Source organism: Plasmodium falciparum (genome assembly GCF_000002765.6).
Source record: "Plasmodium falciparum 3D7 genome assembly, chromosome: 11".
NCBI lineage: Eukaryota > Apicomplexa > Aconoidasida > Haemosporida > Plasmodiidae > Plasmodium > Plasmodium falciparum.
Window position 1 is genome coordinate 1,727,746 of NC_037282.1, and position 27,255 is coordinate 1,755,000.

The window sequence follows — 27,255 nt, forward strand, 5'->3', positions numbered from 1 at the left end:
TAAGAACAGAGATAATTTTTAATGAGAGCATTACCATATTTATAATATATATATATATATATATATATATATATGTTTATTTATTTATTTATTTATTATTCTCCTTATATTAAAACGTAAAAAAAATGATTTATATTTTTTTTATTTTAAAGTATAATTATATAAAAGAGAAAATAAAATTAATTTATTATTTAACCGTTTATATAGAATATACCAAACATGTGTGTATATATAGATTTAATACATATTTGTTAGGGGTGTTTTTTTTTTTTTTTGCTTCTTCCTCTTCTGTTAAAATATATTATAGAAATTTCAAATATTTATATTTCCTCTATATATAGAGAGAAATAAAAATTCAAAAAATTGACACTTATTATATATATATATATATATAAATGTATTATTTAGAAATATAATTGACAATTATAAATTAATATTATATATTAAATAAATTACTGAGAAAATGTAAAAAATTAGAAAATACTGTTCTGTGCCTTTGATTAAAAAAATATACATTTCGTTCAAGGAAAAATATAAATATATATATTAATATTTATATATATTTATATATATTGTTTATTTATTGTTACAATAAATATACATAAAAATAGATATATATGCAAGAATAAATTATTACTACTTAAATACTATATATATATATATATATATATAATTTTCCATATAATTATTCTTAGCATATTTTTCGTTGTTATTTTTTTTTAGAACTAGCTATTTTTTTTTTTTTTTAAGAAAAATGTTATGAACACCTGACTTGTTCATAAGTGTAATAAATTATGATTAATGATATATTTTTTTAAAGAAAATAACAATAAAATTATAAGTATAAATAAATAAATATATAATATAATATTTATTATATTAAGTAATAAGTTAAATTTATCATATATATTATATAACTACCTTAATTGTAGCTTTAGAATAAAGAAAAATAAATAAGATAATAATAGTACTATATATTCAAAATAAAGATATATATATATATATATATATATATATATATATTATAAATAAATTGTATAATTAATAAGGTGTCAATATGTATTTCAAATTTAAGAATAATCTTATTATATTTAGTAAATATTTAATATGCTAATATCTTAAAATATATAGGTGCAAAAAAAAAAAAAAAAAAATAAAATAAAATAAAAAAAAAATGAACTACACTAAAAGATAAATAGTTTCACTGATCCATATTGAAAAAATATATTTATATATATATATTTATTTATTAATTTTATAAAAAAATACATAATATATATATAATTTAAAAAAAAAATATTTGATCGCTTTAATTTTCCTTTCATTTTATATTTACTATTTTATTTTGTTTTTTGTAATTCATTTCAATTATTTAGATTTTCCAAGTTTCCAAAAAAAAAAAAAAAAAAAAATGTAAATATTCATATATAATATATATTTAGTTAAATATATGATAATAGTTTAAAACTTTTCAAAAAAAAAAAAAATATTTATTGTGACTTGGAGTTTCCTTTATTTTTTCGTTTTTCCCATTTTATTATATTATATTATATTATATTAGTATATAAATGTTACACATATATATATATAATATATAATATATATATATTATATATACATTTCTTTGTAATTTCATTTGTTAGAAAAATAAATAAAAAAATATTCCCATTTAATATTGAGTGCATTTAAATAAATGTATTTAATTATATATCGTATACGTAAAAAAAAAAAATAAAAAAAAAAAAAAAAAAAAAGGAAATATTTATTATTTATATATTTTCTCTTTTTTATTTTTAATATTTTGTTTTAATCTTTTAATCCCTTATTAAATTGTTACATATCATTTTAAAGATATGATTTAATTAATTTTTATATAAATAATAGTAATAATAATAATAATAAAATATATTTATTAATACAATATTATATATATAAATATATATATATATATATATATATATATATATTATATTTATTATAATAAATGTATATATTAGAAAAGGATTAAAAAAAGGGACATTGTTATTTTTTATTTTATTTTACAACCATGAGAATACATTGTTTTTCTTTCGTTTTATTATATTTCTTATTTGTGAATAATGTTAATTGTCTATTAAAAAAAGTGTTACATCATTTTTATTGTAACAATGAAAATTGTTACGATATTTTAGGTAAGCCAAGAGGAAAATAAAATCGTATATACATATGTATAAATATAAATATATATATATATATATATATATATATATATATATATATATATATATATGTTATTTATATTTTTTTGTGTGTTATGCCGTTTTTTATTTTAGGCGTTAACGAAAAGGCTAGCTTGGACGAAATAAAATTTTCGTATTTCAGGCTTTTGAAGAAAGTTGAAAAAAATCATGATAGAGAAAAGAAAAAAAGAATTGTGAAAGCTTTCAACGTATTAGTAAATAAAAGTACAAGAAAATATTATGATTATTATTTAAAATATCCAAATAGTTTTTTGAATTTAGTATATTTGAATATGTATATATTTTATAAATTATTTAAAATTATTTGCATATTATTATTGATTGGATTATTGTTATGTGTATTTCAATATATACATAATAAATATGAATTAAAAAGGGTAATACAGAAATCATCAAAAAATAAAGCTTTTAAAAAAGAGGTACAGAATAGGATATCTAGTCAACATCCTGGATTTATGAATTATGATATAAAGAAGAAAAAGAAAATAGAAGAACAAATTGAAGAAGAGGTAGTACAAGAAATTGTTATGATTAATAATCAGAAGACTAAGAAATTATTACTAGCTGATTTAATCATTGTAAAACTTTTATTTTTGCCTAAACAATTATGGTTTTATATTATATGGAATATAAAATGGGTTATTAAATATAATATATTAAATGAAGATTATGATGAACATGATAAGATATATATTACCAGAAAATATATGAACATATCAATGGATAAATGGAACACATTAAATCCAGAAGAAAAAAAAAATTATTTAAAAAAAGAATTGTGGATGAAAGCAAAACAGGAAGAATTTCTTCAAGAAATAAAGGAAAGGGATAGATTGAATAAAATATCGAGTGCTAAATATAAAAAACAAATAAGAATGAAGAAAAAAGGTTTAAGTTTTAATTACAACGATTAGATATTTGATTCATATGTACCTATGGGTCATAGCCATAAATGGTATATGACATTATTATATAAAAATATTATTTATGAAATTGATTCAGCTCGACAACACAAGAGTAAATAAATAAATAAATAAATATATATATATATATATATATATATATATATATATATATATATATATAAATATATAAATAAATATATGTATAAAAAAATATGTATATAAAAATATGTATATAAAAATATATATATATTAATGTATAATGGATATTATTTTGTTTTGTGATACATTTTACATGTCCATCTTTTATATTTACAAGATATATATATATATATATATATATATATATTTTATTTTTTATTTTTTTGTGAAATATGTTTATGTTATCAAAAATATAATTTATTTTTTAAAGACAAAATGGGAAGTTTTAATGGTTACTTAAAAATATTCAAATATATATGATATATATGATCTATTTTTTTATTTTTTTATGTTTTTTTTTAAGAATGGTTTTAAAGAATTATTACAAATAATGATAAAAGGTTTATTAAAAAAAAAAAAAAAAAAAAAAATTTAATTATAAGCAAATGTATTGATAAATTATATTAATTATATATATATATATATATAATATATGTTGTATATATATTTATGTGTGTGATTAATCATACCTTAGTGGACAGGTAATAAAATGTGACACAATAAATAATATAGTCAAACGTAACAACTTAAAATATATAATTTTTATAGATACTGAAAAAAAATAATAATAAAAAATAAAAAGGGGAAAGAAGTAAAATGTATATAATTTATATATTATGCCATATAACTTAATATAGTCATAATAAATCCTATCTCCTATTTTTACATGCTTTTTTTTATTTTTTTATTTTTTTATTTTTTTATTTTTTAATTTTTTTAATTTTTTTTTTTCTTTAATTTTTTAATTTTTTTAATTTTTTTTTTTCTTTAATTTTTAATTTTTATTTTATTTTATTTTTTTTTTTTTTTCTAAGGACATAATTGCTCGTCCAGGGCTTCTTTCACATTTATCACTTTTTGCCTTAGGATGAATAGAGCTTTTTTAAAAATATCTGCGGCCGAGAAACATCCTGTAGATTCAATTGTAAATATGAAATGGTTTTTTTCCTTTTGGAATGATATTTTTTTAGGATATTTTTCAATACATACTCTACAAGTCGAACAACTGAGAGGATTTTTTACAAAAATTTGTTGACTATCTTCAATATCGAAGACTTTTTGTGGACATATATTAACTAGATCTTTTTTTTCTTCATAGGATAACTGTTCATTAGTATTAAATGAAAAATGTGGATACATTTTATAAACAGCTGTACAAACAGGTGACCATTTTGCATGTGTTTTACCAATACCTTTTTGTAAAAAGCAGATTAATTCAATTTCTTGTCCGCTACTAATTTTTGTAATTAATATATTTTCGTCTACAACTTTTGGTGGGTTTTTCTCGAATTTTATTCTTTGTTGTTCATTTATAGGACACCATTTTAAATCTTTTGAATAAATAGATTGATAATTATCATTCCCCGTTCTTTTACTACTAAATTTTACATGTAATTTAAAACAAAAACAATTTAAATGATTATATTTTTCATTATCTTCTTTATAATTGATTAAATCTGCATCAAATTTAAAAGGTATTAATCCTAAACGATGACATAATATTTCATCAGCTATAATTCCTGTATTCTGATACATATTAACTTTTTCAATGGCTATCGTAGGTACTTCTGATAACATAATTCTTCTTAAAGCATTTGCTATCGAAACATCCATATTCTTTATTTCTAATATTAATATATTTTCCTCATTCTTTATTACATTCATTTCTAAATTCTCTTCAAATTTTCTTATATCAAAATAATTCTCCTTATCTGAAAAATAATAACTACCATAAAAATTGGTAGTCGTAGCATTCCTTGGACCCTCTTCTCCAAGCTGAACAAAATTGTCTCGATATTTTACATTTTCCATATCTCTACAAAATTTTATTCATTATTCATGTTATAATAATATAAATGTTATATACACAAGGTTGCATATAAAAATATATATATATAAAGGGAAAAAAGAAAAAAAAAAAAAAAATAAAGAAATAAAAGTAATATATATGTGCAATTTTTAATTATCTACATAAGAAATTGGCTAATATTAAATTGGTATATAATATGTGCTTATATATATATATATATATATATTTATTAATTTATTTATTTATTTATTTATTTATTTATTTATTTATTTTTATTTAAAATGAATCCATGTTTTAAACAATTTTACTTATATTTAACTATACTTCATTTTTTTTTTTTTTTTTTTTTTTTTTTTTTTTTTTTCCGAATTATATTATACTTTTTACAGATGATGGCTTATGAAAAGTTCCATTTTGCAAGCCACCAAAAACATCAAAAGGAAAAGTCGAAAACAAAAAATAAAGAAAAAGAAATATATAAAAATAATTAATAATATATATATTTTTTAATTCTTTATTCTACATAAATGTATTTTATAAAATGGTATTATATATATATATATATAATATATATCATATATCATAATTCTTATAATTCCTTAATTTATATGTCGTTATAATATATTTATCAAAATAAACAAAATTTTCAAAAATATAAGAATACATAAATAAAATAAAGTAACATGAAATTTTTTTTTTTTCTTTTTTTTATATAATTTTCGTAAATAAAATAATTCAACCTTACATTGTTTTGTAAAATATCACATATATATATATATATATATATAAATATATATTGATATATATATAATATAATATTATCATTACAATAGAATTTTTATTTTTTTTTTTCCCCTTGGCAATATTTAGAAAAAATAAAATATATAATATTTCATTATATATATATATATATATATGTATATATAATAAATAGCCTTACGAATATTATATAAATAAATATTATTATACATAACATAAATATATTTATAATATTAATATATAATGTTATTATATACGCATATATACTTACTATATATACTATATTTTTTATTAACATAAATTTCTTTTTCTTTTTCTTTTTTTTTTTTATTCTTTTTTTATTCTTTTTACTTCATTTTTTTTTTTTAATGGATAATTTTATAATATATATATATAATATATATATTTCTATGTAATCGGTTTTTATGTAAGCATTTCAATATCTATGAGATTCTTAATATAATATAATATTACCTTTATTCAATTCATATGATTTCATATTATATATGTAAAATAAAAAAAATATATATATCATTATAAATACATATATATATATATATATATATATATATAATATATTATAGTAATATATGTTTATTATATTTTTATTTTCACCCTTACTTTTTTATGAAATGTAATTAATTATTTTACATATTTATTATTGATTATAATATATATATAATACCTTTTTTTAATAAAATGTTATATTAGTAAAAAAAAAAAAAAGAACAAAAAGAAAACAGTCATTTATGTTTATATATTAATTATATTACTATACATATTTTCATAAATACATAATATCAATATATATTATATATGTGTTATTATTTATGATATAATTTGCTTTACATATATATAATATAATATATAATTTTTAATGCAAAAAAAAATAAATATACGTGTTATCAATTTTATTTTTTCAATATTTTAGAAAAAAACAATATATATATATATATATATATATATATAATATAATAATAAAGAAAGAAGAAATGATAATTAATTTATATATATAATAGCTTTATCATTTTTGTAACAATATATAGAATATACTCTTTTTTTTTTCTTCTTTTTTTTTTTTTTTTATTTAAATTAAGAATAAGTTTGTTATCTTTTTAATTGACACATTTTTTATTATTTGAATAAAATAAAAAAATATATATGTATATGTAAACATTAAAATATTAATTAAGTCTCCACATTATTTATTTTAATATTTTCAATATAAATGTGACCCCACATATAAAAAAAAAACACAAAATATAAATGATACTTATATAAATAAACACATTATATAAATATAATATATATATAAATATATAAATATATATATATATATATATATTTATGTATTTATAAGGACAAATTAAAGAGATATTTAGAATATATACATTTTTAAAGAATTCACAAATTTTATATTTATTTATAAATATATTTTATAAATTATATATTTCTATTCAATTAAAAAATGCCAAAGAATAAAGGTAATAAGACGAAGCAAGACATTACATGAATATATTTTTTATTTAAACAGTTTTGTTCTGAAATATATGCACATATGTTTGTATACATGTATGCATAATATATATATATATATATATATATATATATATATATATTATATTATATTATATTTATATTCTATGATATAATTTCTTATTATCATACATTTCAAAATAAACATTTATTTATTAAATGTATATACGAAATTATTTGATATATTATGTTTTGAAATATATCTTTAAATTATTCATTTTAGGAAAGGGAGGTAAAAACAGAAGGAGAGGAAAGAATGATAACGAAGGAGAAAAAAGAGAATTATTATACAAGGAAGAAGATCAAGGTTATATATAAATTTGTATTAGAAAAATAAATCATACTTATATAAATAAACACATTATATGAATATATAAATATATATATATATAAATATATATGTATGTTTGTATGTATGTATAATTGTGTGTATAATTGTGTGTATAATTGTGTGTATAATTGTGTGTATTATGGTGTCTTAATGAAAAAAAAAAAAAAAAAAAAAAAAAAAAACAGCCAATATAAAATATGTATACTACCTTAAATTCTGACTTGTTCATAATTTTTTTTTTTTTTTTTTTTTCTTTCCTTTTTTTGTTTAGAATATGCTCAAGTTTTAAGAATGTTGGGTAATGGTAGATTAGAGGCCCATTGTTTTGATGGTGTCAAAAGATTGTGTCATATTAGGTATGTAAAAAAATATAATAAAATAGAGCAACGGATGTGTTTTTTTTGAAATATATATATAATATATATATATATATATATATATATATATATATGTATTTTTTTTTATTGTAGGGGTAAAATGAGAAAAAGGGTATGGATTAATTCAGGTGATATTATTTTAGTGTCCTTAAGAGATTATCAAGACAGTAAAGCTGATGTTATAGCAAAGTAATGAGGAAAAAGAAAAAAAAAGAAAAAAAAAGAAAAAAAAAGAAAGAAAAAAAAAATATATATATGATTTTACATGTGTATGTATATATTTATTTATGTGTGTATTTATTTATGTATGTATTTATTTATCTATATTTTTTTGTTTATATATTTACCTATTTTTATTTCCACTTGCACGTTCTAGATATACTCCTGATGAGGCAAGAAGCTTGAAGGCTCACGGAGAATTACCAGAAACAGCAAAAATAAACGAAACAGACATTTTTGATGACGATGGACAAAATGGAGTGGAATTTTTGGATGATGAATCTGATGAAGAAGCTCAAGAAGAGATGAACAACGCAAGAAGATTAGATATAGAAGACGTAAGTTATAAATATATTATATATATGTGTATATAATTTATTATTTTATATGATTGTTATATAATATCACGTTTTTCATTCTTTCTCTTTTTTTTTTTTTTTTCTCAGATATAAAACAAGAAAATTTATACAAAAAAATATGTGTCACTTATTTGTAATCACTAATTGTTGGATTTATACTTAAAAAAAAAAAGAAAAAAGAAAAAAAAATGATTATATTTTCATTAGAGAAAAAAATATTTTTTAATTTATAACTATTATATATCTCTTTATTTATTTATTTATTTATTTATTTATTAATATATTTATTTATTTATTATTTTTTTTTTTTTTTCTTTTTTTTTTTTTTCCACTTTTGAAATTGTGTTTTATGTATAAAAAATTATATAAATATATTTTAAAAATATGATTATGAATTTATTTTCTTTTTTGTAATTTTTTTTTTTTTTTTTTTTTTCCATTTTATTTATTATGTGTATACATTTAAATATTCTATGTTTATTATATACATATATTTATATAAGTATAAGTACATAATTATACTTATATTTATATAAATTTTTTATGAACACACAAATACACACACTCAAAAAAAAAAAAGGAAAAGAATATTAGAAAATAAATATTGTTTTTTAAAAAAAAAAAAAACTCTTCAAATTGAGAATTTTTGGTTTCACAATAAATATAGGAAAATAAGGATGAACATATAAATATATATATATATATATATATATATATATATATATATATATATTTAATAAATGCATATTTGTTTTAATTTTTCTTTCTTGTTTATGTTAAAACCTTGTGACTGTTAAAAGTATGTCGTTTTGGCTGTATTCGACATTGTTGTATGAGGCAAATACTTGAAATTTTATGAATTCTAAAAAGAACATACATATATATGTGCACACATATATATATATATTTATTTATTTATTTATATTTATGTCAGTAGGTACAGATTTAATATTATATGATATATGTTATTTATTTTATATCATTTTTTTTTTTTTTTACCGGATTTAATTTTTTGAAATAGGGTGAGAGGTATTAGTGGTAAGGAGAAAAAATAATTTTCTGTGTTTTCGTCATAGTATGCCTTTCTATAAATACAATCCAGATGAGTGTTATACAAAATAACATGTATGGTATGAAAATTGCTTGAGAGATGTAACATGTTAATATATATATGATTATATGTATTTATGGAAACACAATTTGGTGTAATATTTAATATATCTGGTTTGATGATAATAATTGGGAATGAGGATTTATAGAAATGATAACCTAGTGAAAAATAAATTTGACATAAATTAAAATGATGATCACTATTATTTGTATTTATTTTATTATTATGATTATGTGTAGGTAATACAATATTAGTATAAATATATTTTTTATTTTTATTCATTTTTCCTTTATATAATTGTATTTTTTCTTTTCGTCCATGTCCTTTAAAATAGAAAAGTATAGAAATGAATTTTTTTTTTATATATATAGGAGGTTTATTAATAATCAATTTTATTTTGATTTTTTTTGTTAATGTACAATTATTTGGTATGATATTTTTGATTATTCCTTTATAAGATGATAGCATAAGATATTGATTCTTAAAATGGATGTATGATTTGTTATTATATAAAGTTAAATATAATTTTTGATTTATCATATTATTATTTATAAGATATGGTAACATATGTTTATGTTTTATTCTTTTGAATTTTTTCGTATGAACATCAAACATTTTATGTAAGCATAATGGGTTCGATGTATCCTTTAATGAATGATAATTAAAACGAAATGAAAGTTGTACATTATTATGATTATTATTATGAATATTATCATTATTTTTATTTTTATTATCATTATTTTTATTTTTATTATCATTATTTTTATTTTTATTATCATTATTTTTATTTTTATTATCATTATTTTTATTTTCATTATTAATATCACCATGGGGAGGTAAAATATTCAATTGTAATGTGTTACATTTCTTTTTCCTTTTAATATTATTCTTTTCATTTTTTTTTATAATTTTGGTAGAATGATTATCCAATCTAATATTATAGGAGAGGCTTTTTTTGATTTTAAAATTAAAGAGAAGATAAACAATTTTGTTTTTTTTTTGTGGATGAATAATTGTAGGGAACATGTTAGATAGTTTGAGATTTTCAACAAGAAATATGTGATAAAAGGTTGAGTATATGTCATCAATTTTTTTGTTTTTACTAATTTGTAAGAGTGATATAGGTCTTTTTTCATAAGTATAATTTGTATCATCATTATTATTATTATTATGATGATGATACGATTTATTGTTATGGTGTTTTTTTTTTTTTTTTTTTATTGTATGTTTATTTGAATATGTGCCTATGAGAAAGCATTTTTTATTTTTCAAGAGAATACAAGAGAAAGAGAATCCACAACATATTTTTAAGACACCAAATTTGTTATTGTTACATATTTCATTTTTTATAATTTTCCTGTTCAATATTAATGTTGGCTTTTTAATAACGATTTGTTTATTTCCCCAAATTTGATGATATATATTATTTCCCCACCCATATAACTCATTTTTATAAGTACATATTAAATTATGGGTATACCCCGCTGCAATATATTTTATATCTTTTTTTTTTTTTTTTTTATTAGTAATACATATAATGATAGGTTGTTCAAAGAAATGTTTTCTTTTATTCTTATCTTTATCGTAATTAATTTGATAAAATTGATTACAACCCATAGCATAACAATTTTTATCCCTTGATAAAAAAAGTGTGTGATCCTTACCACATGAAATAGATTCAATACATACTTTTTTTGGAAAATGTAAATATTTAACAAATGATGATATATAAGAATTATCATTATTATATTTATGATTATAAATATAATAATATTCCGAATGTTTATGTTCAGGTTTATTATTTGTAGGAATATAATAAATATATTTTGTTTTCTTATGTTCTTCTTTTTCTTCCCACATACATATATCATTTATATTATTCATTCCAAAAAATATATTATTTCCATAATAATATGTATTTATATTTTTGTATTTCATATTCCTCTTTTTTATATATTTATTCGTCTCTTCATTTTTATTTATTTTTGAAATATCATAATGCCATACATTCTCATTTTGTTTATCATATTGTAAAAAAGGTTTTATATTGTAAACATAAAAATAATTTTTATTTTTTAATTTATTACAAATATTATTATCTTTTATATATCTATCATTATATTTATGTTCATCCATATGATTAATGCAATAAAATTCATACAATAATAAATCTCTTGTTAAATAATAACCACATATATTATTATAATTATTGTTATTATTACCATATGATATGTTTATGTAACCTTTATCATTATCTAATTTTATTAGTTTATTATTATATTCTTCATCATCATAATGTAATAATATATTAATACTATAGTTACAACAAAAAATGTTCTTTATGAACACATTTTCTAGGTATGGGATTAACTTGAGTTTATTATTTTTATATAAATATATATTGCTTAAGGGCACACTATTTACTTCTTCCATATACATGTTGAATCAAACAAAAAAAAAATAAAATAAAACAAAATAAAATAAAATGAAAACGGAAATGTTAATGTAAATGTTAATTTAAATGTTAATTTAAATGTTAATGCAAATGTTAATGCAAATGTTAATGCAAATGTTAATGCAAATGTTAATGCAAATGTTAATGCAAATGTTAATGCAAATGTTAATTTAAATGTTAATGCAAATGTTAATGCAAATGTTAATGTGTATATAATAAGTGTATGATATTTTATATATTATTATTTTTTTTTTTTTTATTATTATTATATATGTTCCTTTTACACACATAATCTTTTTTTTAAAAATAAAATCTAAATAAATAAATATATATATATATATATATATATATATTATATATATATTTTTTTTTTATGTGAGTGATCCCTTATATATGCCGTCTTTTATATTGTAGAGTACATATTTTCAATATATATATATAGACACGACATGATTTTATAATATGTCCATATTATTTTGCATTATTTTTTAATGACTTTTAATAATTATGAACATATATATTATAAATTATATTATTGAACACACGTTTGGTAATGTTTTTTTTTTTTTTTTTTTTTTTTGGTATATAATATAACAAAAGTAAGGTAGGTCTATGTTTACGTGGGATCATAAAATATAGGGGAAAAAAAAAAATAATAAAATAATAAAATAATAAGGACCTTTTTATTTGGAGTATATTATATATAAGATTCTTATACGATGTATTATTATTATGTACATTATATATATATATATATATATATATATATATATATATATATATATTTATAAAGAAATAATATAGAAAAAAAAAAAAAAAAAACACACACACACACACATATACATACATACATATATATGTTGCATCTCCTCCACTTGTGTTATATTTTCTAGAAATCGTTTGTATGATAATTTATATTTTCGTCGTATGAACTATTTTCTTCGTCTTCATCGATATGATCACTATTAAAATTATTTTCCAGGATAATACTTGCCGCGCTAGCTCTTTTTATATTTTCTTTTGTTTTTTGATTAATTTTTAGGAAGTTTGTGTTTAAATAATTATCTTGTTTATTAATTTTTTTTTTTTGGATAAGATTACTTTTTTTTTCTTTGATTCTTTTTTTGTGTTGTGAGATATAGTTACAAATATATTTTTTTTTATTTTGTTGTAAATTTTTTATTTTACTTTTTTTTAAAATATGTTTAATATCGTCTATACTACTATATGATGAATCATCACTTGTGTAGTTATGATGAGATGTTGAATGTTTTGGATAAGTTCTTATGGAAATATTACTATCATCATTATTATCATCATTATAATCAACGTGTGTGTCATTTGTTGTTTTTACCTTTGGTTCTTTCATTTTAATATTAATATTAAATATTTTTTCATTTATCGTATTAAAATCTAGACTATTTTTTTTAATATTTGTAATATCTTCTCTTTTTTGAAAACTATCATAATTTTTATCATCAATTATATTTTCCTTAATACATGTATGAATACATTGGGAAGCAATATTATCCTTATCATTATTATTATTATTATCACCATTATTATTATTATCACCATCATTATTATTATCACCATCATTATTATTATTATTGTTATCTATAGGATGATTATTATCATAAATATTTATCTTATAGGATATACCATTTCTATTTACTTCGTCGTTCTCATCATATTTTATATGGTCCTCATTTATTAAGTTATCTCTCTCTTGATATATGTATTCATTTTGTTTTTCATAAGGATAAATAATCAAATCATGCATTTTTTTTTTTTTTTTTTTTTTTTTTTATATTATAAAAGCGAATAAGAAGTGTCTGTTTTTATATTGTTAAAATTGTAATTTTTATATGTCACATAATTTTTTTTTTGTACGTTCAAAATATAAAGTAAATTTGATTTGATTTGATTTGATATGATATGATATGATTTGATATGATTTGATATGATATGATTTGATATGATATGATTTGATATGATATGATTTGATATGATTTGATATGATATGATTTGATATGATTTGATATGATATGATTTGATATGATATGATATGATATGATTTGATTTTTTTTTTTTTTTTTTTTTTTTTTTTTTTTTTTTTGTCTTATTTAATATATATATATATATATATATATATTTATATATTTATATGTATATACGTTTGATTTCCTGCTTTACCTCTACAAATATAAGGATAGTATAATTTTGTGTATATATGAATTTTCTTCAATATATTTTAAATTGTTTTTTTTTTTTTTTCGTTCCTTGTAAATTATAATATTTTTAAAAGATTCCCCCAAAAAAAATTAAACATAAATATGCACACATATACATATATTCATATATAAATATGTAGATATATACATATATAAATATGTAGATATATACATATATAAATATGTGGATATATACATATATGCATATATAAATATATACACATATACATATACCTCCTCTTATACATTTTTACTCCTCATCCGGTGAGTGCTGAACATATATAGGAAGAAAAAAAAAATAGAAGAATAATGAAAGTAAAAATAGGAAGCTTCGAAAATTTTTTAGAAAGATTAAATAACATAAAAGAAGAAGACATAATAATAAATGATGAGAATACAGAAGAGATGTTTTCTTCGTTTCTTATAACTTTTTATAAAGAAAATGAAGGAAGATATACTATTCAAGAGCAAGAATATATAAATAACCTTTTGAATATCTTAATAAATAAAATAAGAGATAATAAAAATGGACGTAATTTTTTTTCCAATCTATTGTGTATACATTTTAAAAGTATTACTCCATATTTTATAAATGTAAAATTAAAAGATAATATATATTATATACATTTGTTAATAAATTATATTTTATATGTCTTAAATCTGGTCATATATATTGAGAAAGAAAATAAAGAATTATCCTTATCCTTGTCTATAGGAAGAAACATATATACATTAACCTTATACATCATAAGGTAACAAAAAAAAAAAAAAAAATAAAATAAAATAAAAAAAAATAAAATAAAATAAAAAAAAATAAAATAAAATAAAAAAAAATAAAATAAAATAAAAAAAAATAAAATAAAACAGAGCAAAATAAAGCAGTCTTCATATATATAAACATACACATTTATATTTACATTTATATTTACATTTATATTTATATTTATATTTACATTTATATTTATATTTATATTTACATTTATATTTACATTTATATTTACATTTATATTTACATTTATATTTATATTTACATTTACATTTATATTTACCTTTACATTTTATTTCCATATTTCTTACACTTATTAATTTTTGAATGAAGAAATATAAAACAAAATAGGTACGACAATTTTTATTTAAAAATAATTGAAGAAGGAAAACTCATTTATTTATTATGTAAGATATGCTATGATAAGTTTATTATTTCTTATTATATCCCAGAAGATAATGTTGTGGAGTTATTCTTTGTCCTTATAAAAATTAAAGAACTAGAAAAATACATAATTGAGTGTGATATAATAAAATATTTTTTATCGTTTCTTTTGTATGACCCTCAAGTTATTAAAAAAAGGAAACATTTAATCATAGAAATAATTATACATATGTTTTTAAAAAATATAAGTATAATAAAAGATTTTATTAAACAAAATATAATAGATATTTTAAATAATATTTTAAAATCTATATATAACAATATAAAATGTGATCATTATGATTATTATTGTATCAATTTATTAAAAATATTTTATTATATTATTCAAGATAAAAATATTGTAAATTTGGAGAATAACTTTTTTTCTTATCCTAAAAATACATCATATATAATAGAACATGAAAAAAATAATAATATTCTTATCTTTTATAAATATATAAATAATATAATAAATAAAATAAATGATGTTATAAAACAAAATATGAGTTGTAAAGATTCTGCGAATATACATATATTAAATAACAATGATCAACTGAATTACCATTTCAAATATTTTCTTTCCATATTACTTTGTGTTATAAAAAGTATTATAACAAGAATATTTCAAGGAAAAAATAATATTCAAGACTCGCCTTCTGATGACGATAAAAGAGAAGAGGTTTATGAGGAAATTATAAAATTGGTAAATGTTACTTTTGAATTTGTTGTAAATATAATAGATAAACAAAAGGAAACCTCCCCCGGTAAAAAAAAAAAAAAAATATATATATATGTAGATATATATATATATGTGCATATATATATATATATATATCTACATATATATATATATATATATATATATATATATATATATATATATATATATATGCACATGTTTGTGCGAATTTCTTTCCTTTTAATAGATGAAGAAGAAATATACGAGCTGATATCTTATGACATGCTCATTTGTATGACAAAAATAAATTCGTTGAAATATAATTTTTTTGAATATTTCAAAGGGAAGCTTTTTGATTTTTTAGATTGTATAACTCATGATGAGATTATTCAAAATAAATATAATGATAAAATTGTTATTTATTCAAAAAATGGACTGTTGGATGATAATAATATAAATCGTGATAAAATTAATTATTTATGTAATAATAATAAGAATGTTCTGTCCTTTGTTAACAAAACGTATGTTAAAAACTTTGAATGTTTGTTTTATCTTTGTCTATATAATGAAAAAAATAGAATACATAATATAAGCATAAATCTTATAAGAAATATAGAAAATAATATTTTTACAATATATAAATATATACACATTTGTAATATAAATACAAAAGAATTATTAAATTCTTTAAGTTTATATTATCTTGTTATAATATTTATTTATATCAAAAATAATTTGTATAACAAAGAAAAAATTCATCTTCTCAAATCTTTCATACAATTTTTAATTATAAAAGAAATAAAAGAAAGAATATTTCTTTTTAAAAATGAATTATATTTTCTGGCATTCATCAAAATTTTAAATTTATCCATATGTAATAATTTGTTTGATTTTAAAATATTGTTATGTGAAAAATATTTTGACGATTTTATTCGGATATTAGAAGAATCAAAATTAAGTATGCAGGAACAGGTAAAAAAAAAAAAAAAGGAAAACAAAATGGTACGCATAAATATATAAACATATATAAATCGATATATCAATATATATATATATATATATATATATATATATATATATATTTATGATATATTTTAAATATGCATTATTATATATTATATTTATTCATTTATTCATTTTTATATCTTTTATTAGATACTTTATTTTATTTTAGAGTGGACACAGATACATCCTATTTTAAAAAAGTTACAGATTTATATAAGTAAAAATAAACTTATATTTCATGTTCTTTTTAAAATATGGAAAGACATAGAATATGATAATAAATTAAAAAATATAAAGGTTCAACCAGAAGAAATAAACGTTATGTATAGGAATAATAATCAAGTTAGTACATAAAAAAAAAAAAAAATTCACATGGATAATTATTACATATATATATATATATATATATATATAAATATATTTTTGTGTTGTCGTTATAATCAAGTTTACATATATTCATTTATTATTTTTTTTTATTATTTTTTTTTATTATTTTTTTTTATTATTTTTTTTTATTATTTTTTATTATTATTATTATTTTTTTTTTTTTTAGAATGTCCAATTTATTTTATTCAGAATCATAAAAATGTTGACAAAAAATTTTACACAATATATAGATTATATCATAAATAATAAAGACCTTTTTTCTACATATAAAAACATAATTATATATGAAAGTAAAACAATACTTACTATCTATGAACAAATAAGAGATGATATGAATGGTAGCATTAAATATATTTTGAATATGTTTGAAAATAAGTCAACTTATAAAATATTGCATAATGTTATTATAAGGATATGTATCAGAAGTATTATATGGATTATTACTATAAAATAAAAAAAAATAAAAAAAATAAATACATATGAACATATAAACATATAAACACATACAAACGTACATATATTTATATTTATATTTATTATTTTATTTTATTTTATTTTTATTTTTTTTATTTTTTTGTGCAGAAGAACATGTACTTCTCCACAGGGAAGAAGAAAATTTATTACTTAAATTTGTAAATCTTTATAAAGAGGACATAAAAAAGTTCGAACGGATCTTTGAAAATGTTGCTACATTTTATAATAAGAAGGATAATATGGAATTACAAAATTATTATGATTACTTAAGAGAAAATAAGGGAATCGAATAAGTAAAATATATACAAATGAGTTTTTAAAAAAAAAAAAAAAAATAAAAATAAAAAAAAAATAAAAAAAAAATAAAAATGTTCATTAGAAATTATATATGCTTAATATATAATTGTGTTCTTATTACATATATATAATATATATATATATATTTATTGATGTTATTTTTTTCAAGTATTATATAATATTTTTGTACGTGTGCATAAAAGCATTCATATTATATAAAAAAAATATAATATATATAAATATATATATATATATATATATATATATATATATTTTATAAGAATTACATATTTATTATTAAATGATTCATTCTTTCATCACATATTTAGGATCTTTTTATTTTTTATTTTTTCACATAGTAGTTTATATTATCATTTTTAAAAACATAATATTTATTATTCAACTGAATTTATAGAAACAAAGATATAATATTTTTCTTTTTTATATTTAAGGATTTTTATATATTATTTTAAAACCTATCTCCTTAAATGTTAAAATAATAAAATGTTTTTTTTTTTTTTTTTTTTTTTCATTTTATAGATAACGTAAAATATTAAGTTAAAATATTTTATAATATAATATATATATATATATATATATTATATAAATATTTAATTTTTTTTTTTTTTTTTTTTTTTTTTTTTTTTTTTTTTGGTACAATCAATTAATATATTATATATATATATATATAAGCGCATCTGTAATATATAAGAGAAGAAAAAAAAAAGAACACGTGATAAAATAAATCATTTATAAAAATTATATGAATTTAATTATATAAACATATGTATTAAATGAATAAATATATATATATATATATCTATATATATATATATATATATATATTTATATATATAATATTCCTTTTTTTTTTTTTTTCTTTTTTTTTTTTTTTCTTTTTTTTTTTTTCTTTTTTTTTTATGTAAACAGAATTATATGAAGATCTATAAATAATTATTTTTATATAAACATTTTTGTAATTTTTTTTTTTTATTTTATATTATATGATTCTTTTCATGTTCTATGTATAATATTATAATATCATCTAATTATAAGAAAAGGACGCAATAAAATGAATCTCTATAAATTTTATTTATAAAAAATATATATATATATTTATATATTTTATTATTTTTTTTTTGTTACAAAAAAGGGGTACCACAAATATTTAAAATATATATAAATATATAATAAATATATTAATATATTTATATATTTTTATTTTATTTTATTTTATTATTTTTATTATTTTTTTTGTTTTATTATTATTTTATGGAATAAACCTAGTTACGGAGTAAAAATTAAAAATACACGTTTTTTATTTTTACATTTGTTTAATAATAAATAAATATAGTCATATCTTTTTAATATATAAATATATTTTGTTTATTAATATATACATATATATATATATATTTATATATATATATATATATATATATATATATATATTTATATATTTATATATATGATGTACATAAGGTGTAATGTTATATTATATGTACCTTATTTTATAATATATGAACATTTTAATTAAAAATAATAAATTATATGTTTTATAAAAATTATAAGAGACTTCAAAAATATGACAATGTAAAAATAAAAAAAAATAAAATAAATAAATAAATAAATAAATATATTAATATATATTTATATATATATATTTATAAATATTTATAAGTATTTATAAATATTTTTGTTTTTTCTGTTTCCTACAATATTTTCATCTATTCCTATATGTTTTTTAAAATGTAATAAAGTCATATATAGGAAGGTGATAGAGGGATCCAAAAAAAAAAAAAAAAAAAAAAAATATATAAAATAAAAAATAAACACAGTATAATATTATACTTATACTTGTAAGTATGCATAATTAGTTGAAACAAAATATATTATAGAGAAAAGCACTCATCGTATTATAACACAGAGGCACATATATATATATATATATATATATATTATCCTTTTGTACGATTTGCTTGTTTTATATTTACTTATTTATTTATTTGTGTTAGCATGTCGGACGTGCTCAGATTCACCTGTATAGATTTATAAATATTTACATATCTTTGAATTTGTATTTTTAGTTATATTATATAACATGTCGTTTCTTTGTTAACATGCAAATATGAAAAAGGATATTTTAACAAAACAAACTTCAGATGATGTAACAAATGGTGTGTCGAAGGTTTTCACAGAATATAATAAAAATATAAATGCGCAAGAGAAGGAGGATAATTTAACAAAAAAAATTAAAAACATGGAAAAGGATAAAGTCACACCGAATAATTGTAAAGACAGTCGATTTAATGATAGTCTCTTTAATGATAGTCTCTTTAATGACCGCCATTGTAAGGGTGATAAAAAAAATTGCAGAGGAAAAGAAGATGATTGTTCAAATGACGAAAGAACCGAAAATAAACAGAATATAGAAGAAATAAATAATTTTTTTTATATAATAAATAATTTAATATGGAGAAAGAACAAAAGAAAGGTTAAGGAAAAGGAAGAAGAGACCAATGAAGATATGAATAAATACTCAAACGAATGTAAAGAGAATAATAATATTTATTTGTATTCCATATTAAAAGGTGATAATAAAAAAGAAAAAGAAGAAAAGAGTAAAAATGGAAAAGAAAAAGGAAAAAAGAAAAATTTTGTTTTTCTTGCCTTGTTAAAAGTACCAATTATCCTATTTTCCTTATTAATTTATTTTAAAAAAAATGATTATTGGTCATCAAATATGTATGGATATAATAATTTTATTATTAAATTGAGTAATTTTTTATCAAGTTATTTTTATGCTTATAATTATCATGATGAAGATGAGAACACGTTCGCTTCCACATCCTCATCCTTATCCTTGTCATTATATGAAAAGGATAATTTTATTTATATTCCTAATAAGAAGAGTACGAATACGATACATTTAAAAAATGTTGTGGGAACAGAAAGGACAGATAATAATTTTCTAAGTATTTATAGAGAGAATATGAAATATATAAGACAAACTAGTTTAAATCATTCGATATATCAAAGGTCTTTATCTACCGAATGTTATGTTTATTTTCGAAGTTTTTTAAAGCAGGCTATATCTCCTCATAGTTTAACAAAAGCAATAAAAATAGATAAAGAATATATATATCCATGGGATGTTATAACCCAAGATGATGTTGCTTTAATTATTGAGAATGCTCGTTTTTATGGTTTTTTGTTTACATGGTTTAAGAATCATAGAAAAGCACAAAAAGTAAATGAGGAGATATTAAAAAAGGAGATGCCTGTATTAAAACCAAGGTTTGTTCAAAGATCAGATATCTATACTCATTTTTATAAAAATAATAATAATGAAGATATGTTAACACCTAATTTTTATGGTATCCATTATACATGGTTAGGACATGCAACTGGTTTGGTTGTGATCGACGGTTTGAAAATTTTATTAGATCCTGTTTTTAAAATAGAATTAATAAGTTTTAAGGGTATTGTAAGATCTTTAGTTAATTGGATGAATGTAAAAATTATGGGTGGATTAGGTGAAAGAATATCTAGATCTCCATGTAATATAGCTAACTTGCCTGAAGATTTACATGCAGTGTTTGTTTCACATAATCATAATGATCATATTATGGAAGAGGATGTACGTATATTATGTAAATTAAAAAAGTTTCAACATGTGATGTGGTATATCCCGGAAGGTTCTTCTCCATTTTTTTTAAGAGAAGGATGTAAAGCTTCTAAAATATTTGAACTTTCATGGGGTGATGAAAGATGGGTATCTTGTTGGATTTCGAAAAATCAATTTAAATGTAGGGATGGAATATGGAAAAGTAAAAATAATGAGCATCAAGTATATAAATATAAAATAATATATGCTCCAACATTACATTGGTCAGGTAGAAAAGATAATTTAAGTGATTTAAATCAATCATTATGGGGATCCTTAATATTAAAGGGTCCAAAGCATCGTTTTTATTTTTCTGGTGACACAGCATATTTAAAAAAAGATTTTGAGGAGTTTAAAAAAATTGGTAGATTACATGGTCCATTTCATTTAGCAGCAATATCTATAGGAGCATATGAACCAAATAATTCTTTAAAATATCATCATATTCATCCATGGGAATCTGTAAAGATATGGAGAGATATAAGAGCCGAGACAGCCATCGGTGTTCATTGGGGTACCTTTAGATTATCCGCAGAAGAATTTTTACAACCTCGTGATGATTTAGAAGCTGCTTTATTAGGTATAGGATTATATACTCTTCGAAATATAGATTTACAGAAAGTAAAACGTAGACATGAGATAATGAAAAAATACAATATAAATTATGTGTGTTCAGATCAAAATGAAAATGATGATTTAGAAGATTTAAAAGAATATTTTTATCCAGCAAATAAACAAGATTATAATGATTATACCGAAAATTTCCATTCTCTTTTTTTGAATGATCTTAATTTATATTATAAAGATATTGACAAAAATTATATTAAACATATGTATCAACAGAAAAAATTATATGCATCAACATATAGTCGTTATAAAAGAGCACTTTTATTAAAAACAACAAATAAATTACCAAGGTCATGGAAAAAACTCTTGTTAAATCTATCCATTAGATTTCAAACAATACCTATAGGTGGTTCTATCGAAATCATATCAAAGGATGAGAAAAATATTTCTATGACACGATCCAGTGAATATAATGCAACAACATATGAGCATTACACATTTCCCAAATGGTACAATAGTAAAGAAAATGAGGAAACGCCTAATCAAAATTATTTTTCTCATGAGGATTTGATGAATTTTCAGATAGTTAGCTGAGCAAAAATTAAATAAATAAATATATATATATATATATATATGTATATATTTATTTATTGTTATTTTTTTTTTTTATGTGAATTAATTTTTTTTTTTTTTTTTTTTTTTTTTCTATAAGATTTTCCGTAAATTAGTCATTTTATATTAAATCTTATAATTATATTTTATGTTAAAAAAAAAAAAAAAAAAAAAAATATAATATAATATATATATATATATATATATTTATATTTATATATTTGTGTTGATAATTTCATTTATTCAATATCCAATTTGATATAATTGTTTTTTACTTATTTGGGCATTTTATATTACATATTTATATTGTTCATTTTTTTTTTTTTTTTTTTTTTTTTTTGAATTATTTCATTATATTACATTTTAATTATATTATTTTTTAATTATATTATTTTTTAATTATATTATTTTTTAATTATATTATTTTTTAATTATATTATTTTTAATTTTATTATTTTTAATTTTTTTTTTCAAGTCATATATGCGATAAAAATTCGGAGGAATGCTATTGACAACGTCTGAAGCCAATAGACCTCTGTGATTTTTACGAAAACATTTTTTACATAAATATTTTAGAAAATAACTAGCATTAAAAATTGCAACTGTTTGAAGTAAATCATTGTTTTGTACATGTGTATTTGTATAAACAGTATCTTTAAAAGATTCTGATAGAAATGTTTCCTTTGTACTTATTATATCCTTTAATTCGATTCCTTGTTTTATTATTTTGGATGCCCAACAAAGAAAAACGGAAACAATACCAGTCTGTACAAATTATAAAAAGGGAAAAATAAATAAATATAAATAAATATAAATAAATATATAACTATATATATATATATATATATATATATATATATATATATATATATATTTATTTATTTATTTATCATATCACATGTATATTATATATATATTATATATATATTATATATATATTATATATATATTATATATATATTATATATATATTATTTATTTATATATTTTTTATTTTATTTTATTTTTTTTATTTTTTTTATTTTTTTTATTTTATCCGACGAGAATGTCCCCAAAGCCTCCAGAACGCTTTAAACATTGTCTCTTCATAAAAAAGACGAAAAAAAAATGATCGCTTATATATACATCATGAAATCCTTTGATTAAAATTTTAGGAGCATTCAAAACAGACTTTAATGCATGAGCATACTGAATAATTTTGTATACAGTGAGATGTTTGAAATCTATATTTTTAACATCTTCATTAATAATATTATTATTTAAATGTGTTAACATTTTTCTTAGTTCATTTATATTTGGTGTTAATAAACAATTTTTATAGTTTTTAATAAGATTAAAAATTTTCATATTTGTCATAATAACTTGTATTATATCTGCATCTAATATTAAAAAAATATTTTTTTCTAAAAATTTTTCAAGTATATATATTAAACATTCTTCTGTAAATTCATCTATTTCTCCTAGTCCTGGTCCCACAACACAAGAATCTATTCTTTCTAATAAATATTTTATACATTTATCTAAAGGGCTATTCTCAATTTCTTTAATATCAGATTTTTTTGTATATAAATAAGGATATACAATAAGTTCACAACTATAACTTTTTAAAGGATACTTATTTTCATCAGTAGTTATAACAAAACATAAATCTCCTCCTATCTTCAGGGTAGATATAGAAGATAAGTATACAGCTCCTGAATAAACTTCACTACCTCCTATAACACAAATTTTACCTGAACACCCTTTATATTCATCTTTGCGGAGTTTCGGAACAATCACATCCTTGATAGCATACAAATCGTTATCTTAAAGTAAAAAAATAAAATATATAAAAATATATACACATATATATATATATATATATATATATATATTATGCGTATGTTATACATATATTCATTTTTTATATTTTTATTTAATATCTTATAACAAAATATATGAATTAAATGAGTGGTAAGAGAGAAAAAAAAAATAATAAAAAAAAAAAAAAATTTTAATTTATATATATATATATATATAAAGGTCTATTTAAATATATAAAATTACTTAAGAGCCTTTTCTTTAGGTCCTCATGAGCATATGAACCTTCAAACGAAGAATCCAATTCATCCATGTTACATATTATAAATACATTAACTATTATATGTATAAAATATATACATATATATATTGTAATATTGTTACAAAATTATAAAATGATTGACAACCTTTAATATATACATAAACATGTATTTATTATATTTTTATAATATACATATGTGAAAAAAAAAAAAAAAAAAAAAAAAGAAGAAAGAAGAAAGAAGAAAGAAGAAAGAAGAAAGAAGAAAGAAGAAAGAAGAAAGAAAGAAAGATATTTTTATATCATTGTAATGAATACGAATCTTTAAAACTTATAAGTACAGAACAGCCAATATGATTAAAAGGAAAAAATGTACAATATTTATTTGTTTATCTATTATTAGAAGTTTGTATAATATAAATAAATAAATAAATAAATAAATAAGTAAATATATGTATTTATATACATATATATATGTGTATGTATTTTTTGTAGAAATAAAAATGTATTCTCCAAAAGAAATCGATGAAAAAAAAAAAAAAAAAAAAAAATTTATACTTTTTCTTATTTCCCCTTTAATATATATATTTTTTTTTTTTTTTTTTCCCCTGTTCATGTTAATATTAATATACTAATTTAAGAGTAAAAGGTGGTTCTACAAAAAAGTTTGATATTTAAGAAATATGAAATTTATTATATATTTATAAATATATAAAGATTGTAATATAAAATAAACATGTGTTTATATATTTTTAAATTTCACATATAATATTTTTTTTTTCATTTATAAAATATATATATATATATATATATATATTTTTTTTTTTTTTCCTAATGTGACGTATAAATATAATGAATAAAATTATTTATAGTTGAAATAGAAGGATGGTTAATTTAAAACAGGTAGATATAATACAATTGTTCAAAAAAAAAAAAAAAAAACATAATATTCGTCGTATTTTTCTTTTATTACAATTTATAATTATATTATATTATATTATATATAATTTTTTATTATTTTATCTTTTTTTTTATTTTATATATGGTATAATATTATAAAAAAGAAGAAAAAAAGAATAATAAAAAAAATAGGATACTTTCATTTATAATATTTTATTATTTTTATTTTATGTAAAAATAATATTATTATGTATTGATTATATCAACAATAAAAAATAGTAGTATAAAATTAAAATATTTTATATGGTAATTATATATATATATTATATATATATATTATATATATATATAATATATTTTTATTATTATATGAAAGAAAAATAATATATCGATCTATTTTTACTACTACTCGTTTGTTTATATATTATAATGATTCCCTTACTATACTTATATACAATATATACATATATTTTTAAACTTGTATGAAAATTTTTATTTTTACATAAATATATATATAAATAATATTATATATACATATATAATAATAATATATTAATATTATCATTTAATTTAAGTTTCTATTTTTATAATAGGTATAAACATAATACAATATAATATAAATATATTATAATATATATATGTATATATATATATATATATATATTTTTTAATTGTACACTTCAAAAACAAAAAAAAAAAATTAAAATAATTATAAAAAATAAAGTAAAAAAAAAAAATAATTAAAATAAAGGAAAAAATTAAAACACTGTTAAGAAAAAAGAAAGAATTTTTTTTTCATTTTTTATAAAAAGATTATTATTCTCTATATAAAAAGTATATTAATATTTTTTAAGAAATAATTTTAAAAAATAAAATAATCATAAA

General features: G+C 17.5%; 8 protein-coding genes across 8 annotated transcripts; 4 read left to right on the forward strand and 4 right to left on the reverse strand.

The window, feature by feature from the left end:
- Positions 1 to 2,047: 2,047 nt before the first annotated feature.
- Positions 2,048 to 3,154, forward strand: PF3D7_1143200 (DnaJ protein, putative; the record flags this gene model as incomplete). The annotated part of the gene is made up of 2 exons (XM_001348076.1): positions 2,048 to 2,171; positions 2,313 to 3,154. 2 exons carry the CDS (start codon positions 2,048 to 2,050, stop codon positions 3,152 to 3,154), a joined length of 966 nt encoding a protein of 321 aa, XP_001348112.1.
- Positions 3,155 to 4,153: 999 nt separating this feature from the next.
- PF3D7_1143300 (DNA-directed RNA polymerases I and III subunit RPAC1, putative) lies at positions 4,154 to 5,155 on the reverse strand (the record flags this gene model as incomplete). Its single annotated transcript, XM_001348077.1, has 1 exon — positions 4,154 to 5,155. The coding sequence occupies one exon, from the start codon at positions 5,153 to 5,155 to the stop codon at positions 4,154 to 4,156; it is 1,002 nt and encodes a 333-aa protein (XP_001348113.1).
- A 2,225-nt stretch (positions 5,156 to 7,380) lies between these two features.
- On the forward strand, positions 7,381 to 8,827 carry PF3D7_1143400 (translation initiation factor eIF-1A, putative; the record flags this gene model as incomplete). Its single annotated transcript, XM_001348078.2, has 6 exons — positions 7,381 to 7,396; positions 7,672 to 7,755; positions 8,051 to 8,135; positions 8,250 to 8,345; positions 8,533 to 8,713; positions 8,822 to 8,827. The coding sequence occupies 6 exons, from the start codon at positions 7,381 to 7,383 to the stop codon at positions 8,825 to 8,827; spliced, it is 468 nt and encodes a 155-aa protein (XP_001348114.2).
- Positions 8,828 to 9,510: 683 nt separating this feature from the next.
- On the reverse strand, positions 9,511 to 12,284 carry PF3D7_1143500 (conserved Plasmodium protein, unknown function; the record flags this gene model as incomplete). Its single annotated transcript, XM_001348079.2, has 2 exons — positions 9,511 to 9,596; positions 9,734 to 12,284. 2 exons carry the CDS (start codon positions 12,282 to 12,284, stop codon positions 9,511 to 9,513), a joined length of 2,637 nt encoding a protein of 878 aa, XP_001348115.2.
- Positions 12,285 to 13,189: 905 nt separating this feature from the next.
- Positions 13,190 to 14,083, reverse strand: PF3D7_1143600 (conserved Plasmodium protein, unknown function; the record flags this gene model as incomplete). Its single annotated transcript, XM_001348080.1, has 1 exon — positions 13,190 to 14,083. The coding sequence occupies one exon, from the start codon at positions 14,081 to 14,083 to the stop codon at positions 13,190 to 13,192; it is 894 nt and encodes a 297-aa protein (XP_001348116.1).
- A 760-nt stretch (positions 14,084 to 14,843) lies between these two features.
- PF3D7_1143700 (conserved Plasmodium protein, unknown function) lies at positions 14,844 to 18,561 on the forward strand (the record flags this gene model as incomplete). The annotated part of the gene is made up of 6 exons (XM_001348082.2): positions 14,844 to 15,286; positions 15,634 to 16,487; positions 16,650 to 17,374; positions 17,558 to 17,749; positions 17,961 to 18,132; positions 18,377 to 18,561. The coding sequence occupies 6 exons, from the start codon at positions 14,844 to 14,846 to the stop codon at positions 18,559 to 18,561; spliced, it is 2,571 nt and encodes an 856-aa protein (XP_001348118.2).
- A 2,132-nt stretch (positions 18,562 to 20,693) lies between these two features.
- Positions 20,694 to 23,393, forward strand: PF3D7_1143800 (oocyst capsule protein Cap93, putative; the record flags this gene model as incomplete). The annotated part of the gene is made up of 1 exon (XM_001348083.1): positions 20,694 to 23,393. One exon carries the CDS (start codon positions 20,694 to 20,696, stop codon positions 23,391 to 23,393), a length of 2,700 nt encoding a protein of 899 aa, XP_001348119.1.
- Positions 23,394 to 23,831: 438 nt separating this feature from the next.
- Positions 23,832 to 25,524, reverse strand: PF3D7_1143900 (ATP-dependent (S)-NAD(P)H-hydrate dehydratase, putative; the record flags this gene model as incomplete). Its single annotated transcript, XM_001348084.1, has 3 exons — positions 23,832 to 24,176; positions 24,453 to 25,216; positions 25,458 to 25,524. 3 exons carry the CDS (start codon positions 25,522 to 25,524, stop codon positions 23,832 to 23,834), a joined length of 1,176 nt encoding a protein of 391 aa, XP_001348120.1.
- Positions 25,525 to 27,255: the final 1,731 nt, after the last annotated feature.